The sequence below is a fragment of the Cydia pomonella genome, chromosome 14 (genome assembly GCF_033807575.1).
Source record: "Cydia pomonella isolate Wapato2018A chromosome 14, ilCydPomo1, whole genome shotgun sequence".
Classification (NCBI taxonomy): domain Eukaryota; kingdom Metazoa; phylum Arthropoda; class Insecta; order Lepidoptera; family Tortricidae; genus Cydia; species Cydia pomonella.
Window position 1 is genome coordinate 10984827 of NC_084716.1, and position 18964 is coordinate 11003790.

The window sequence follows — 18964 nt, forward strand, 5'->3', positions numbered from 1 at the left end:
ATTTTTTTATGACTTGTATTAGTTATATCCTTTGCAAATTTCTAAAAATGTAATTTGGGATTTTAAATTAACTTTTCACGAAATGCTTTTGAAGGTAATGCCAACACCACTGCTGTTCGCCGGCGGCGCGGCGCGGATTGTTTGCGTTGCCCTAGCAGCACCACATGGCTCAGTAAGTACAACTACACGCGCTACGCTACGTAATACGATTGTACAAACAAGGTCTCATTCGTCCCGCCACTCGAGCTGAGGACGGACGTACGCGACGCACGCGATTTGTATTTATGAACGGAGTCGTTCATCGGCACATTGCCCAGTGGTACTTATCATAATTGTGTAAACAAAAGTGTTCATCCGTTAAATACATGTGTATTTTCATTCACTAGTTGTGTGATGTGACAGTTATGACAAGTGTTTTGAAGAAATCTAGAGGTACAAAAGGAAAATCTGAATCAATGCAGGAGGATTTGCCTGCGAGATGGATCAGCTCCCAGCAGAAGACGGAGGATGCTGGGAAACTGATAAAATACATTAATGACAATATTATTGGAAATGGAAATCCGTTTTGCGGACCTTTTGGACGGAGAAAAGGTAATGGAACTTAACTATTTAGTACGCACAATCGTTTTTTAAATATTTGGTACAACAATTAATTAAAAAAAAAAAACTAGTGCAGTGTAACGTGTAACGTAAAATAGGACTAAGGTCAGCCGTGAATCATTGAACTTTATGCAGCTCTGTGTTTACCTTATTACCTAACCGGTTACGTTATTACCTGTTCTATGATTTATAATTTTGTGGTTTTATAACGAACCTTGGTTCGGCTTACATCCGACTAATTAATTGATTGTCAACGAATAATCTTATTTTCGCTGTTACAGCTAAATGTGTCGGACTGTTGGTAGATAATGAATAGGTACACAGGATCCAGATAACTGAGTCTGTTTTGTTTTAATTGGTTGATAATATGTAATTGACAATACTCGGGCTGTGTATTATGAAAAAATATTAATCCCGTTTTTGAGATTCATTTAAGCCAGATAATCTATAATAGGTACCTATTTTTCTTTTTGTTTTTGCAAATAATTTTTTACAATTCAATATGCTTGTGGGACGGCGGGGTTGATTTGTTTAACATTGATCCATAACATTTATATATTGTTAACTCATCAAATTATTATAGAAAACTGCACTGATAATATGGATATTCACAGCAGGGCGAAATCTAGACGTGCGTGATAAAGTAACAAAAGTATTTAAAACTGACCTTAAGATAATAATTTTAATTCACGCCTGGCCTGGCATCAGCTGAATAACAATTTGAATAGTCTTATTTTTTTTTCTTTGTATTTATTCTAGTTTATGATTGCTCAGTAGCCAATGAGCCCACATTGATTGTGTAACTTATTGTTCCCACAAATAATACAGATAACTGTCATATCACATTATTACCTAATTAACCAAACAATCTTTTCAATTGCAAATGTGGTCGAACTTTGGGATCAAATTGATAAAATATTGAAAAGTATTGTTTTTTATTTATTTATGTTTAATCGGAAGTTTTCATTTTTAATGTTTCTGAAGTATGGTCATAAACCTCGAGTTGACTTTGAGTTTCAATTTTAAGCAGGAGGCACGAGACGCTTGATTTATAATTTACAGTTTTATTATATTTATCTTATATTATCTACAATTCAGCACATTTTGTTCCAAGCGTCAAATCGGTTTAACATTACTACATTACGCTGTTAGTTTTAACGCCCGATAAAAAAGCATCAGCAAAGTAAATAATTATTCTCAATTAAACACACATGTCTGCGTTGTGTTGTGATATTTGTGTCACAGGAGCACTGGGTAAAAAATAATTCCACGCCGCGTCTGTGAACGACCTTCGATCATTGGGCGTAGCTAATAAAACGAATCAACGTTGCTCGAAATCGAAACAATCGGCGAAAGCGTGCGTTAATTTGCTTTTTATAGGCGTTTCTTGATAAACGAAGTTTTTTAGCCCGATTCGAAAAATGATTAAGACACATTTAAGATCTTGGAAAAATCTTCAAAAGATCGATATCTAAACGACATGTCAGAATTGAAGTTTATTTCGATTCCGCTGTGATCCCAATAAGATCTATCTACAATATTTCTAACGTCAAAGTGACATTGGTTGCCCGAATCGAGCTGCTTCTGTCAATTATACGACATACAAACGATATCTAAATGAGAACTTATCTAAACCAGAACTTATAGTTATCGTATCGCATTCTTCGAATCGGGCCGTTTGTTAGATTTCGTTTATGAGAAGGAATTAAGTTGAAAGGTATTTGCCGGCCCAAAACAGGTTTGGCTGGGAGAGACGGGAGCAAAAACCTTGCTTTTACTTTTTCCAGTACATATTTGAAATATTTTTTCCTTATTTCGTTGAAGGTTAGTTTATTACTGGGCGTTTTACGTGGATTGTCATATTACGTTACGTTATAATTGTTATAAAATAGGTATATGAATATCATTATATGTATATTACAACACGTAACCGAGGAAGTTGTAGATAAAAGTAGTGCTCACGTGGTCTTTCACGTGTCATTTGTTAGTCACGGCACTCACTGTGCACTATGTTATGCATTTGCGTAATTTGTTTATATTCAAATTACAATTGGCACAGTTTTATAATGCAAATTACAATATTTATTATTAATATAAATGAACTAACCGGTTCTATAATTTGAACAAAACTACAGGTATTATACATAATAAATACGCATATAAGCACTGTTAGGTAGATAGGAATACTCTTTATTGCACATACCAATTAAAAGTACACGAATACATAAAGAAACATTGATTAAAGATAGGCGTTAAGTTGGTAATAAAAAAAATTATGATTAAGTCCTAAACTAAACAAACTAGCACATTCATTATTTAAAAAAAAATGGGACATTATATTAACTATTCAATATTAAAGTAACACTGCATGCACTGTTAACTGTTAAGCGTTAAGGATTATTTTATCTTCTTCATGAATTTATCAATGTCAATGCCTCCCGGAGCCTAAAGCTCCAGTGTTGTAAAACTTGTAAAAAAAAAATCGCCGAATAATCTAACTAATTGTACCTAATTAATAAGTGGTGAACGGTGTTGGTCACACATACTGTAAACAGTGTTTAAAATACTTTATATTTAAGCCTTTCTTGTAGTGACTGTTTGTTTAACTAAATAAATAAAAATAAAAAAATTATTACACAAATTCCCGAAGTCCCACAGTAAGCTCAATAAGGCTTGTGTTGAGGGTACTTAGACAACGATATTATAATATATAAATACTTAAATACATAGATACATAGAAAACGCCCATGACTCAGGAACAAATATCCATGCTCATCACACGAATAAATGCCCTTACCAGGATTTGAACCCGGGACCATCGGCTTCAGAGGAACACACAGACTTATTTACAGAGGAATTTGTACCAAACACCTAATACCTAAAGCTAACCCTAAAATACCGAAATCTAAAAGTTGTATTGGCTGCATAAGAAGAAATAACTAAAGTTACTGTGTGTATAATATCACCAGTATCAATTAAAGGGAGGAACAAATTCATAAGTACATGCACTGTAATATTTCAGACACTTTTACCGTGTACAGTAAATATTCATATACCTACCTATTTAGACACGTGTACAAATACTCGTATTTAAACTAGATAACTAGACAACTATCATTTCACAGTTCAGAGACAGTTCTTCAAAATGGTAGTTTTAATCATACCTATTAATGTGTAAATGTTATTAACGGTTAAGGTGATCAAAATTTTAAGTCCGCAATTTTTTTTATAATACCTACAATATTAATTACTAAGTACAGATGATGATTGTATGAAAATATTTTGATAGTTAAACAAAAATAGTTATCTAATCAGCGCAACAAGCAACATATTACGCGAAACTAATAACTACAAGGTAATCTAAAATTTACGAAATTATTTGTTTAAGTTTTGCGTTAAAACCGAAGTACTTATCCTTAGCTATATAGGTGGAGTCCTTGAGGGCTCACAATCTGCATGATAAGTGCCCGTGACACGTGTCTCGGTGCATACTGGCCGGATTTGCATGGATATTAAGGACAGCTAATGCAATGTGCATGTCACTCAGGTTTGCCAATCGATTACTTAACGTAATCGACGTGTGAATTTAAAAACGTTTTAGGTACTGATACGTTATTCCACACTCATATAAGGTAAATCATATTAAACATTGTTTAACCGCCGGTCACGACAGAACGAAATGAAAGTCAAATACTAAACTAGGTAGTACTACGTACTAGGTAGTATTCTCAAATGCCAAGTACGACAACAATAGTGAAAAATTAAGCCGTAATAATATAACCGTGTATGTCTTTCATAATTAAAATTGTGGAGGAATCTATTCAACTATGAAAATACGATTGTACATGACCAGTGTTGTTGCAATTGACTGATTGATCTTAAAGAAGCAATGAATTGGCACGAACTCAACCGGGCCAGCTGCTTCAAACAATAAACAGCGAAGTAAATTAACCACAATAAACATAATGCGGTTGTGACTAGATTAATTGCCCAGTTGTATCGCAGTGCCCTGTTATGTCACAGTTAGCCACACTGCGGACTATTAATAAAGAATGAATTGGGTTAATTCTTGTAGATATGATTACTTAATAACGTTATGAAATGGTATATTTGGTAGTTGTCAAAATGATAAATGCTAACATTAAAGACTTGCTAGTTTGACGCACATCTAGTGCGTCACACGCATAATTTTGAAAATGTGGCGTTTTCCTAATGTTTTAAAAATAAAGCTAGTAGCACAGTTTAGATAAATGAAAGTATGGCATTTTACACTTGGACTGTGTTTTTAAATAAATTAAAAAGGAATAAGTAGAGTTACACCAAATTAAGATGGCAACGATTTAAGTAGCCCAGACTGTGCAAGGGTTAATTATTTAAAACGTCAGACTACTATCACATTGTGAATCAATAACACTTTCACAGTTTGGGGTATCAAAATCGCTGATAACTTAGCTTGGCCCAACTGACGTATTTTAACTAAAATTGAAGTAGGTATTACAGTTGGTATTTACACGAAGCTAGACACTAGAAGTACTACAGTAATGTAACCTACATATGACTTATTGGGGTAGGTACCAAATACAATGTTGCATTAAAATCATTAAATGTAAATATGGATTGTATGTGTTTATTTTATATCATATATCATCGTGAGTGGTTTGTTAAATAGTAATTGCCCTCCTACTGCTAGGCACAGACTCTACGGATGGATATCGAGTTATTTTGCATTAAATTTCAATAAAAACTTGGTTTTGGTGTTAATTTCATGAAATATAAGCGATATTATAATGAAAAAAGTCAAAAAGTTGATTCCCTTAAAGATATCGAGCTTAATTGTCGTCACAAAACTGGAAGCGATTAACTTTTTTTAATTAGTCACGCTAAATTGGGTATACTATTTTCTGAAAACTCCCACCTACAAGCTATCTTGATTTTATCTGATTTCCTTACATTGCATTTTGTTATCATTTGTTTCTTGTTTCATAGTGAAATGGAATCTTTATATGTGGCCAATTGGCGATTAATCTACTTATAATGTGCATTGGGTTAACTTTGAAAATAGAGTAATTAGAAAAATACATTACTAAACTATAAACACTTCCTGCTTCAGAGAGTACTACCTTTTTTTGACGCACGGGTATGCATTTACGCATCTCACCCCCGGGCTAGGGAAGCCCATTGGGGGGTATGTGGGTTTTCGAAGATAAATATCCCACGTACCTTAAGTATGTTACTTTGAGGAATGGCATAAGAAGTCATATATTCAAAGCTAGTAGCCGGTAGGTAATTAAGTATAGTGTCGATCGTAAAACGAAATCGAGTAACAGGGCCGGATATTTCGATCGCATATCGCCTGTAGGCGAGCAATCGCCTATACCATAACCGAGATCTCTGATTAAAATTAATAGGCCAATTCGAGTTTAAGTTATTCGACCTGTTTCCGATATGATACATCTGTCAGTGTCAAAATTGACGTTTTTGGTTGAAGAAATGAGCCTGTAAGATGGCCGGGCCAGAAAATTAGAAGGATACAAAATATATGGTGCCGCACGAAAGATGGTTTTCATCACACTTGCTCGAAAAAGATCTTATTTCAAGCAGGTGTACTAAAGGATAGAGGCCTATATTGTTCCTACGGGAGTTATGGATTCTGAAAAATAAGCTATAACTTCCGAAGGAGTTATAGGTATTTTTTTTATTCTGTTACTAATTCATACGAACCATGTAGGTTTTCTTTTAAAATACTGACGTGTCTAATTTAATATTTTTGTTTATGTTTAAAAAGATTTAATTTCCTTATTTAATAGCTGTTTTAAATATTCTTACACAATGTTCAATCGTGGCTGAATGCCAGATAGGTCTGCGCCTTCGATGCCTAACCTATCAAACAATAACAATATAATTTGAAATGTCAACGTATTTAAGAATAATTTCGCTTAAAATTTAGGTTTTTCTTCGCAAGTGTGATGAAAAACATTGTGTGTAACTCTGGGGGTAAGAATATTGTAAACTCGGGTCTTTTATTTCACTTCTCCCCCTCGTTGCACAATGTACTTACTATACCTTCACGGAGAAGCGATTGGCAATTATAAACGATATATCGTTACTATAACTCATTAGTAGGAGCCGGGTTTTGAACCTGTGACATACGGATTGAAAATCGCACGATCTTACCGCTAGGCTAGCTATGGTTTATAATGAGATGAGATTGATATCAATCTGTAAGTTCATTCGGCCGCCCGCGCGGTAAGCTATAGGAATGCCAGCCCTAGCAATACATACCTAGTTTGTTGCGTAAGCGGCCTTGAGACTGGTTCTACTCGTACTGCACTGCAATAGTAACTTGAAGATCTTGTAAGTTACGTTTGGTAACAAAATTAATTAGGTATTATTCATTGTTACAAGTTTTGACAGTGTAAGTACTGCTGGATAATAAATAGGTATATCATGTTGACGTATTTGCCAATTGAATTTAAACTTAGAGTTAGCAAGTGTATGTCAATGATATAGCCTTGACGCCTTCGTTAAGAGGTAACAGGAGTGGTCATTTCTCCTTACAAACTTACTTACTGTTTCCTCCGTGGGTTTTAAAGTTAGAGTAATGATTTTTTCAACACAGATTGTCATTATTTAATATCTGTGTCGGACTGTTTTGCTTTTTTTGATATTTTTGTTTCGTAAGGTGCTAGTGCACCTCAAATATTAGCAAAAACGGCCTAATTTTCTAGCCCGCAAAGAGAAGCATGGTATTCAAGACTGACATCAATTAGTCTAAAAAGCAAAACAGTCTGCCACAGATAATTTCATTACCATTTAGTTCTCAAAGTTTCGTTATATTTAGTTAAATTTCCGAGGAGGAAACAGTCGAGTACGAAACGTCGTTTTTTGAGATTTTTATAAACTCAGGATTTTTCGCCTAACGCCACTAGTTTTAGGAGCCACTTCCGTTAGCGAGAGGGATATATGCACCTAAAATATTTAAATCTCAGCTCCCGTATCCTCTTAAATCTTTCAGGACGACTCGGGTGTTTTTCTAAAGTAACAAGACGGAACAAGCACATAATTAAGTGGATTTATAAAAAATAAATTTACATACCTACAAATAGTTCCATGGAACAATTTTTTGTACTCAAATTGAAGAATAATAATTTAACTAAGTAGCCCTTAATTATTATGTTCGATACACATTCGCGAATAACTTCCGCAATTATATAGTGCGAAGTGCGAAGGCTCGTAACGAAACTGTTTTTGTGACCAATCAAATACATACCTATGACAAAAAGCGGCAAATGACAAAAACAGTTGAGACAATCTACTTGGCTTTTTATCTTAGATTAAAAATTTATGAAACTTAGGTCTTGAAGGAAAGTTACCAATTAGTAAATAATACATATGTATGTAGGAAGTTGAAAACCGAAGTTGGGAGTTTCAAACGACTTTAAACCGCGTAATATTTCCATTGTTTTCTTCGCAGAAACCTTGAAGTTGCGATTATAAATTATTTATCGCCTTGTTTACTTGCAGGTACGTACTGTTCAAACGTGAACGTTACTATTGGGTAAGAGTTTTCAAAATAAACAATATGATAATGAAGCACATCAGTATGCACAGTAGGTTTAAACAGTAATAAATATTAATTTGTCATACGAAGTTTCAATAACAACAAATATATCTGAATCACATTCATGAATGAACAGCGCAATTATTCCACTAGGAGTAATTAATGTAAACTTTTGATGCTTCTAATGACGTGTTCACTTGGCCTTGTCTTCTAAACATCGATCTGCAGCTATTTTTTAATCAGTTAGGTACTAAATAGATGCAACACTAAGATTTGAGCGTATACAGCGAAGTCTATTTATGAGGGTTAAAGCGTTTTCACATCACATTGTCTGATGATATCAGATGTAGGATCCTATCTTACATACACAATTTCGAGCCGCGGAGTGTACGGAAGCATCGTCCCTACACCGCGCCGTCCCCACAATCCCCACACTTACGCACACGATCAAAAATTATCGGTCTGTCAGCTGACCCGATCCGACATGGCTGAAATTATGCACCCCTATGGGAAAAACGGGAATGGGAAAAACAAATGTTAGAGAGGCCCTGTGGTTTGTGGTTTTAGGGAGTATTTAGGTTGACATATTTTTTTTGCCATGCAGATTTCTTAAATAAATAAATACAGAAAAAACATATACATTTTAATTCTATCCGATATCCGTCATCGGATCGGACAATGTAAAAACGCTCTTATTACTGTGGTTCTTTTAAATCGATATTAGTTGATAAAATTATAAGGTCGAATGTTGTTATTGAGTCACGAACGAAATATCCTTCTAGACAGGTTGTCGTCAAGTATGAAGTGATAAACACAATGACTGACTAAATGTTCATATCTAACATGAAGTGGGTATTAGGTAAATAATTTATTTTATTTATCAATTGTCTAGGTTTATCGAAGGCCTTTGTTTCTTTGACAGCCGGATTTATATATAGATATTATAGAAGTTTTACACATTTCTTTTTTATAACGATAGGCAAGCGTTTGACCACGATCTCACCTGATGGTGATGATGCGGTCTACGGTGGAGCACGCTTACCTATGAGATACCTATTTACCCTAGCCTTGAATGCTTTTTTTTTTTTTTTTTGAGCTTTTTGTGATTTCTTGAGACTTTGTCCTTTCTGATTACTATTCCATTCTTTACCATCAATGCCACTACATTGTCTGCGTCTCAGTCAGATCATCGCCATATCGTAATGTGTTTTTATCAGACATAGAAGTGATTGTGGCAAAATTAAGTGTTAGTCAAAATGAAATATCGCCATGTCTGTTATCGATGTTACCTTAACGTTACCTATATACATACCTATATTTTATAAACTGAAGATGGCTACCGCAAAATACACGTTCGATATCTTCTTTGATACATTGGTCGTTTTCTATTCTTTTAGTACAGTATACTACGGTTTATGTTTTTATTTTTAAGTACAAAATAAATGTAATAAAGAAATTATGTCAAAATTTGTAATTAACTTTCATTCTTGAAATTTCTCGGTAATTAACAGCAGGTAGAATTTACATCTCTTAATTATTAATCTATGACTGACTTATCGATAACAGATTTATCGATGTTTAAAGTTTTCAAACACTCGTTTTGCCACAATAACTTCTGTCTGGTTATTATCATATTCTGTCAACTGATGAAGATAGTCTCCCTAAACGCATCATAAGCGCATTGTAATATGCCTTTATCTTTAAACGTATCATGGATGACAAAGTTAACTAAACTTTACGGGCCTTGAGCCCAAAATACCCATAGAAATATGGCATAAAATGCCCATATGGTGGAAATATTTGCTGTCTTTGGGTGAGGTTGCGTGGGTCTCGATAGCTCCGATGGCACAGCAAGACAGTAAATTTTTCCACTTTCAAATTTATTCTAAGCTTAATAGCATTGTTCGCAGACGTTTGTATTTGATACAGAATTATTTAGCCTTGAGCGCGGTCATCGTTGCCCATGGAGCAATAGCAACAGAGTTGACCGAAGGACCTTTGAGAATCTTGAAGTCCCTGTATACTCAAATATTAGCGTTATCACGTATAAATCGTTACTCTCGCTCGACCATGGTTAGTAACAAACAGCACACAACCACCAGGAAAGGTTCGCGTTATTTCCGGTAAGCCGACGTGATTACGGTTGGTTATGCATCGTTCGACCCTCAGTGCGTCTTGTAATAACTGTACTTGTATATACATGATATTTACAACGATTACCACTTTGCCATAGACGGTCAAACCAGTTAAGCTTGAACTCTGATTACTCGTAACTGTTACTAATCTCACGGGCAATTCTTTTGGGCGAGTTATGCAGGCAGACTAAAAAATAATTTATGAATAAATAGACTGTAGGGACTGGGTGATGTAATGTGGGCGTAAAGGCCAACCGCCTTCTGAACTTGACATTTTAGCATGCTATTTAGTTATGTAATTGTTTCGGATAAGGACGATTAAGTTCCAAATGATAGGTTTGATCTCGATGAAGGTGGGCTGGCGGAGTATTAGGACGTATTAACAATTTTAACACGCGAAGAAAAAAAGCTAAAATAAAGATACATCAGCCATTCATGCTAACCTAACACTAGTATATATGTAGCTGTATTAGGGCTGAAAAAAGGAAATTCTATCTGATAAGGCAAGTTCCGAATTTAAAAAAGGCATATGATAGAAGGAATAGGTATCAATTGTCTTTAGACCGTGACCACGGAAGTATAAATTATGTATGGTAGTGCTAGAAGAGCTTCCTCTTAATTTAATAAATAAATACTTAGTACTTTTATTTACAGCAATAACAATATACATAATGGATACATACATAGGATTACTATAACTAGCTTAAATCTAAAATAAGCCCTTGAGGCATTGTACACAGGATGCTGGCGGAATTTCCTCGTTGTATCGCAATGCTGATACGTTGTGCGAGGAAGCCGCTAGCTCTTCGGTCACCAGTTACGTCAACCAGACGCTTCGCGATTTGATCGCTGCGAGGGTTTCAAGACACGAGATATAAACAAGCTTTGCTACCGCGTGAAACAACATTTTTCAAATACTATCTGTGAACATAAAAAAAAAAACAAATCCAATTGAACGTTATTAAGTATTTTCGATTTATGTGCAATTTGATATTATTAATTTGACGTGTTGAAGGCACCGACAATCGTAGGTATATTACGAGTACAACAACCTTATTCTATTTTAGTGCTGTTTCGCAGCAATTTAATGAGATATGAAACTTATATCAAATTCCCCAATTAACATATCCAAAGAACATACAAAAGAGTGCCATAACGCCATAAAAATAGTGAGCAGATGACGTTAAAAATATTTAAAAACGTCTATAAATAAACGTTAAATATGTAAAAACCACTAACAAATTTTGTTTAAAGTATTCATTTTCTACAACTAAATTAGTTGTATGACATCTCGAGATATTATCTTACATTGAGAACGCGTTGATTACCTGTTGACGTTCGAAACTGGGACAAAAGTTCAACGCACCCGCCCAGAGACAAGACGTGATTTTTTTTTTACTTGAAAAGAAGTTTGGACGTAAGAGCACATGACATACTGCCAACATTACCAACTTATATATGTCAGCGAAAAAAGTATTGGCAGGTACTAAACTTGTAATAGTTTTACTGACGTGCGAAAATTAGCCGCAAAAATAAATTTGCGAAATTTATGATGTGTTTGCTTCGCTAATGGTTTTTTGGCGTGGAAACTGTGAATGTTACAAATGAAGACAAGGGGGCGGACAACGCACATTGCAGTTTACCTATTTAGGTTTTTTTGACCTCAGAATTGAGTACATCGAACTTTTCTTTGACTCCTTAAGCTATTTAATTAGAACCCAGTTAACATCGATCGATGTGTTCAAATATATAATAATAGGCATAATTAACGTGTATTGTATTGGTTTATATGCCCTTAACTTGCTGCTGGAAGAGCGGGGTCTCCTGTCACAAGTATTGATATACTTACTAGGAGGTTCCAACCTTTTCTCAATTTGTAACACAATGATATAATAGTGAATTATTTAAACCCTGGCATCTAATTCTTAGTTATGGAACGTATAATTAGGGAACATGTGTAACTATTAAGAAAAAACATAGGCGGTCTGTTTAATCTTATCAAGCATGGGTAGGTACCATTTTGTAAGGTCGTTGCTCTTTAAATTCTCGTTAATTAACAAATGTTGCACTGTGTCATTATCAATCGTTATAATAATTAGGCTATTAGTCAAAGTGTGGTCGGTTTGTTATAAATTACAACTTAGTTATTATTTAAAAAACGGCCAAGAGACGGATGCACAATTATTTTCTTTCGGAGCGATTATTACCGAAAATATTCTCTTTATCAAAAAATGATTTTTAAAGACCCCTATTCATTTTGAAAGACCTATCCAACGACACCCCACGTAATAGGGTTAAAGCGAAAATAAAATATATTTTGTAGGGGAGGTAAAAAAATAATTGTGTTTTTTATTTATCCATGCCAAATTGCAGCTTTCTTGCACTAACGATCACGGAGCAAAGCCGCGGACGGACAGACAGACGGACATGGCGATATGACGAAACAACTATAGTTGACTACAGAACCCTAAAAATGGTTTCATTTGATAATATATACCTATGTAATACAAACAGTTAAATAATAATTGCACCAAGGGTTCCTTACGCTCATCAAATTTTACGGCTTACAATGTAAATTAGGTAAAAAAATTAAGGGGTTATAAAAATGTGTGACTTCCCTCTGTAAATCAACGGTTTATATTTTGTTAATAATGAATGTGTCCCATGGTATCGATCAATCTGTTCATAGCCTGTAGGTATTATATTATGTTTACGTATCTACCTAGAAAAATACTTAAACAAACATGTTTATCTTGTAAGCCTGATCGGGCATTGTCAAGAAAACGTAATATAATCTACGTGTATTGATCCACCTTTTAAGATAAAAGCCTTCTCGTATTTCTGTGCCATAGGTATTTAACTTGAAACACTGAAGATCACGTGAACAGTGGAAAGATTCTAATGGAATCTAAAGTAATATGACACATATATGTATAGTATATGTAGGTAATAATATCTTTGGTAATCTCAATTGAAATTATCTTGTAAAAAGTTACAAGCAGAGATGCCTTTAAAAAGGTAGTTCGCAATTTTCATCGCAGGTAGACTTCCCTTGTTGGTTTAATAGGGAAGATGCACATCGGTGGAAGTGCGTCCGCTCGTATGTTTACGTTTAGGCAAGGCGCATTTGGCCTATGGGCGCACTTACCTACCTGAGAGCGCTATTGGCCCACGGCTCCTCTTGACTTTACCTACCTGTAAAAGTGTAAAGAGTCAGACCAAGCTAACTCGGCTGCGATTTTGAGAGCACAGACTGTGAAATTGTTATTTTAAACGTCATAATTTCATAGAAGTTTGACGTGTAAAATAACACTTGCAAAGTCTTTGCTATCAAAATTGCTCGGTATGACTATTACATTTCGATATAATTTAATTTATAATAACGGCAAAGCCCGGTTATGTGTTGAGGTACCTACCTACTAAATTTAATTCCACATCTGTTTTCGATTTGTATCATTAATTCATTATCATATGATTATGATAGGAAAACGCCGTTGAAGATGTTCTAGATACAAAATAAAAAATCAAATATAATGAATAATGTAAATTCTGCTTTATAATATTTTAATCACAGTACGTTAGCTAATATAATATTGATATCAGCTAAGCTGCCCACATTCGACCATTATGTTATGGGCATTAACACCCACATGTCATATTAACCTATTTCTTTGAATATTATTTATGATAATTGATTGCATTATGCTTCTAGATTGTATTATAGTTTTTTTTTTTCTAGGATAGAGCGGGGCTGAAGTCCGTTTGCTTATTTTCCGGAAATTTTAGTCCGGAATTAAAAAACCGGTGTGAAGTTAGCGGCCAAAAGTTGGCGGCCAAATGTTGGCGCCAGTCGGCCGCCAACATTTAGCGGCCAAATGTTGACGCCAATCGGCCGCCAACATTTGGCCGCCAACTTCACACTAAAATTAACCTACCAAATTAAGAAGTCCGTATGAAATCTCACCATACATAACACAATTGGTGGAACGTTAGGGCAGTGTCTCGTTATATAAGGACATTTTGTCCAAACTGCCCTGCAGAATTGCAGCCGATTATTACAGATTTCATTTTTCTACAAAACGTAAAACCTTTTAGAAATATTTCGGTTAGTGCTATATAGTCCACACTAAAAGAGTACAACTCTACTAAAACCTGTTTTGGATAGTCTATTAGATGCTTAATGAAACGTATATAGTGCAACCCCAATCATCGATCCAGAAGTTAGGAGATAAAAAATAAAATATTTAATTATTCTCCACAAACCTTTTAGAAATAATTCGGCTGCTGCTATAACGTCCAAACTAACCGGGTACAGCTCTACTAAAAGCTGCTTTAAATACCCTATAAGATGCTCTATGACTCGTATATAGTATGACTCTACGGCATATGAATGATGCAAGGGCTATAAATTTGAAACTTAGGCTTTCTATGAACATTTGCATTCATTGAAGAATTTTTGCACCTTAGACGCCAGGCGAGTAAACCACACCCACTGTATCGTACAGAAGATAATACTATCTATTAAATAACACTATCTCTAGAGTGATACTCTCTAGAGTTGCTCTGTACGATGCAGTGGGTGTAGTTTACTCGCCTGCCGTCGAAGATGCCGAAAAACTTCAATAAATGCAAATGTTCATAGAAAGTATCAGATTCTTATTTGATGCCCGTGCACCATTATTATGTCGCCGAGTATCACTCTAGATATAGTGTTATTTGATACTAAGTATAATGTTCTGTACAAAAGAGTGGGTGTAGTTTACTCGCCTGCCGTCTAAGATGCAAAAATTCTTCAATGAATGCAAATGTTCATAGAAAGCCAAAGTCTCTTTGATGCCCGTGCATCATGAATATGCCGCCGAGTATCACTCTAGAAATAAAATTATTTGATCGATAATTTAATGCTCTGCACGACGCAGTGAGTGCGGTTTACTCGCCTGCCGTCTAAGATGCAAATATTCTTCAATGAATGCAAATGTTCATAGAAACCCAAAGTCTCTTTTGATGCCCGTGCACCATTAATATGCCGCAGAGTATCACTCTAGAAATATAGTTATTTGATAGAAAATATCATGCTCTGTATGATTCAGTGGGTGTAGTTTACTCGCCTGCCGTCTAAGATGCCGAAAAACTTCAATGAATGGAAAAGTTCATAGAAAGCCTAAGTTTCTTTTTTATGCCCGTGCACCATTAATATGCCGCCGAGTATCACTCTAGAGATAAAGTTATTTGATAGAAAATGTAATGCTCTGTACGATGCAGTAGGTGCGGTTTACTAGCCTGCCGTCTAAGATGCCGAATAACTTCAATGAATGCAAATGTTCATAGAAAGCCTAAGTTTCTTTTTTATGCCCGTGCACCATTAATATGCCGCCGAGTATCACTCTAGAGATACAGTTATTTGATAGAAGATATAATGTTCTGTACGATGCAGTGGGTGCGGTTTACTCGCCTGCCGTCTAAGATGCCGAAAAACTTCAATGAATGCAAATGTTCATAGAACGCCAAAGTCTCTTTTCATGCCCGTGCACCATTAATATGCCGCCGAGTATCACTCTAGAGGTACTGTTATTTGATTGATGATATAACGCTCTGTACGAGGCAGTGGGTGTAGTTTACTCGCCTGCCGTCTAAGATGCCGAAAAACTTCAATGAATGCAAATGTTCATAGAACGCCAAAGTCTTTTTTGATGCCCGTGCACCATTAATATGCCACCGAGTATCACTCTAGAGATAAAGTTATTTGATAGAAAATATAATGCTCTGTACGATGCAGTAGGTGCGGTTTACTCGCCTGCCGTCTAAGATGCCGAAAAACTTCAATGAATGCAAATGTTCATAGAAAGCCTAAGTTTCTTTTTTATGCCCGTGCACCATTAATATCCCGCCGAGTATCACTCTAGAAATACAGTAATTTGATAGAAAATATAATGTTCTGTACGATGCAGTGGGTGCGGTTTACTCGCCTGCCGTCTAAGATACCGAAAAACTTCAATGAATGCAAATATTCATAGAAAGCCAAAGTCTCTATTGATGCCCGTGCACCATTAATATGCCGCCGAGTATCACTCTATAGGTACTGTTATTTGATTGATGATATAACGCTCTGTACGATGCAGTGGGTGTAGTTTACTCGCCTGCCGTCTAAGATGCCGAAAAACTTCAATGAATGCAAATGTTCATAGAAAGCCTAAGTTTCTTATTTGTGCACTTGCACCATTAATATGCCGCCGAGTATCACTCTAGATATAGTGTTATTTGATACATAGTATAATGTTCTGTACGATAGAGTGGGTGTAGTTTACTCGCCTGCCGTCTAAGATGCAAAAATTCTTCAGTGAATGCAAATGTTCATAGAAAGCCAAAGTCTCTTTTGATGTCCATGCAGCATTAATATGCCGCCGAGTATCACTCTAGAAATATAGTTATTTGATAGAAAATATAATGCTCTGTAGGATTCAGTGGGTGTAGTTTACTCGCCTGCCGTCTAAGATGCAAAAATTCTTCAATGAATGCAAATGTTCATAGAAAGCCAAAGTCTCTTTTGATGCCCATGCAGCATTAATATGCCGCCGAGTATCACTCTAGAGATAAAGTTATTTGATAGAAAATATAATGCTCTGTACGATGCAGTAGGTGTGGTTTACTCGCCTGCCGTCTAAGATGCCGAAAAACTTCAATGAATGCAAATGTTCATAGAACGCCAAAGTCTTTTTTGATGCCCGTGCACCATTAATATGCCGCCGAGTATCACTCTAGAGATAAAGTTATTTGATAGAAAATATAATGCTCTGTACGATGCAGTAGGTGCGGTTTACTCGCCTGCCGTCTAAGATGCCGAAAAACTTCAATGAATGCAAATGTTCATAGAAAGCCTAAGTTTCTTTTTTATGCCCGTGCACCATTAATATGCCGCCGAGTATCACTCTAGAGATAAAGTTATTTGATAGAAAATATAATGCTCTGTACGATGCAGTAGGTGCGGTTTACTCGCCTGCCGTCTAAGATACAAAAATACTTCAATGAATGCAAATGTTCATAGAAAGCCAAAGTCTCTTTTGATGCCCATGCAGCATTAATATGCCGCCGAGTATCACTCTAGAGGTACTGTTATTTGATTGATGATATAACGCTCTGTACGATGCAGTGGGTGTAGTTTACTCGCCTGCCGTCTAAGATGCCGAAAAACTTCAATGAATGTAAATGTCCATAGAAAGCCTAAGTTTCTTATTTGTGCACTTGCACCATTAATATGCCGCCGAGTATCACTCTAGATATAGTGCTATTTGATACATAGTATAATGTTCTGTACGATAGAGTGGGTGTAGTTTACTCGCCTGCCGTCAAAGATACAAAAATTCTTCAATGAATGCAAATATTCATAGAAAGCCAAAGTCTCTTTTGATGCCCATGCAGCATTAATATGCCACCGAGTATCACTCTAGAAATATAGTTATTTGATAGAAAATATAATGCTCTGTAGGATTCAGTGGGTGTAGTTTACTCGCCTGCCGTCTAAGATGCAAAAATTCTTCAATGAATGCAAATGTTCATAGAAAGCCAAAGTCTCTTTTGATGCCCATGCAGCATTAATATGCCGCCGAGTATCACTCTAGATATAGTGCTATTTGATACATAGTATAATGTTCTGTACGATAGAGTGGGTGTAGTTTACTCGCCTGCCGTCAAAGATACAAAAATTCTTCAATGAATGCAAATATTCATAGAAAGCCAAAGTCTCTTTTGATGCCCATGCAGCATTAATATGCCGCCGAGTATCACTCTAGAAATATAGATATTTGATAGAAAATATAATGCTCTGTAGGATTCACTGGGTGTAGTTTACTCGCCTGCCGTCTAAGATGCAAAAATTCTTAAATGAATGCAAATGTTCATAGAAAGCCAAAGTCTCTTTTGATGCCCATGCAGCATTAATATGCCGCCGAGTATCACTCTAGAGATAAAGTTATTTGATAGAAAATATATTGCTCTGTACGATGCAGTAGGTGCGGTTTACTCGCCTGCCGTCTAAGATGCCGAAAAACTTCAATGACTGCAAATGTTCATAGAACGCCAAAGTCTTTTTTGATGCCCGTGCACCATTAATATGCCGCCGAGTATCACTCTAGAGATAAAGTTATTTGATAGAAAATATAATGCTCTGTACGATGCAGTAGGTGCGGTTTACTCGCCTGCCGTCTAAGATGCCGAAAAACTTCAATGAATGCAAATGTTCATAGAAAGCCTAAGTTTCTTTTTTATGCCCGTGCTCCATTAATATCCCGGCGAGTATCACTCTAGAAATACAGTAATTTGATAGAAAATATAATGTTCTGTACGATGCAGTGGGTGCGGTTTACTCGCCTGCCGTCTAAGATGCCGAAAAACTTCAATGAATGCAAATATTCATAGAAAGCCAAAGTCTCTATTGATGCCCGTGCACCATTAATATGCCGCCGAGTATCACTCTATAGGTACTGTTATTTGATTGATGATATAACGCTCTGTACGATGCAGTGGGTGTAGTTTACTCGCCTGCCGTCTAAGATGCCGAAAAACTTCAATGAATGCAAATGTTCATAGAAAGCCTAAGTTTCTTATTTGTGCACTTGCACCATTAATATGCCGCTGAGTATCACTCTAGATATAGTGCTATTTGATACATAGT

The 18964-nt window shown here is 35.8% G+C and overlaps 1 protein-coding gene across 5 annotated transcripts in view; it reads left to right on the forward strand.

Moving 5' to 3' along the window:
* The first annotated feature begins 219 nt into the window (after positions 1-219).
* The window catches only part of LOC133524927 (uncharacterized), a 146120-nt gene continuing 127375 nt past the window's right edge, over positions 220-18964 (forward strand). For all 5 annotated transcript variants that reach the window (XM_061861083.1, XM_061861084.1, XM_061861085.1 and 2 more), the window contains exon 1: positions 220-591. In XM_061861083.1, coding sequence (XP_061717067.1) covers positions 405-591 — 187 coding nt within the window. In that variant the 5' untranslated portion in view covers positions 220-404. The remainder of the gene's footprint in view (positions 592-18964) is intronic.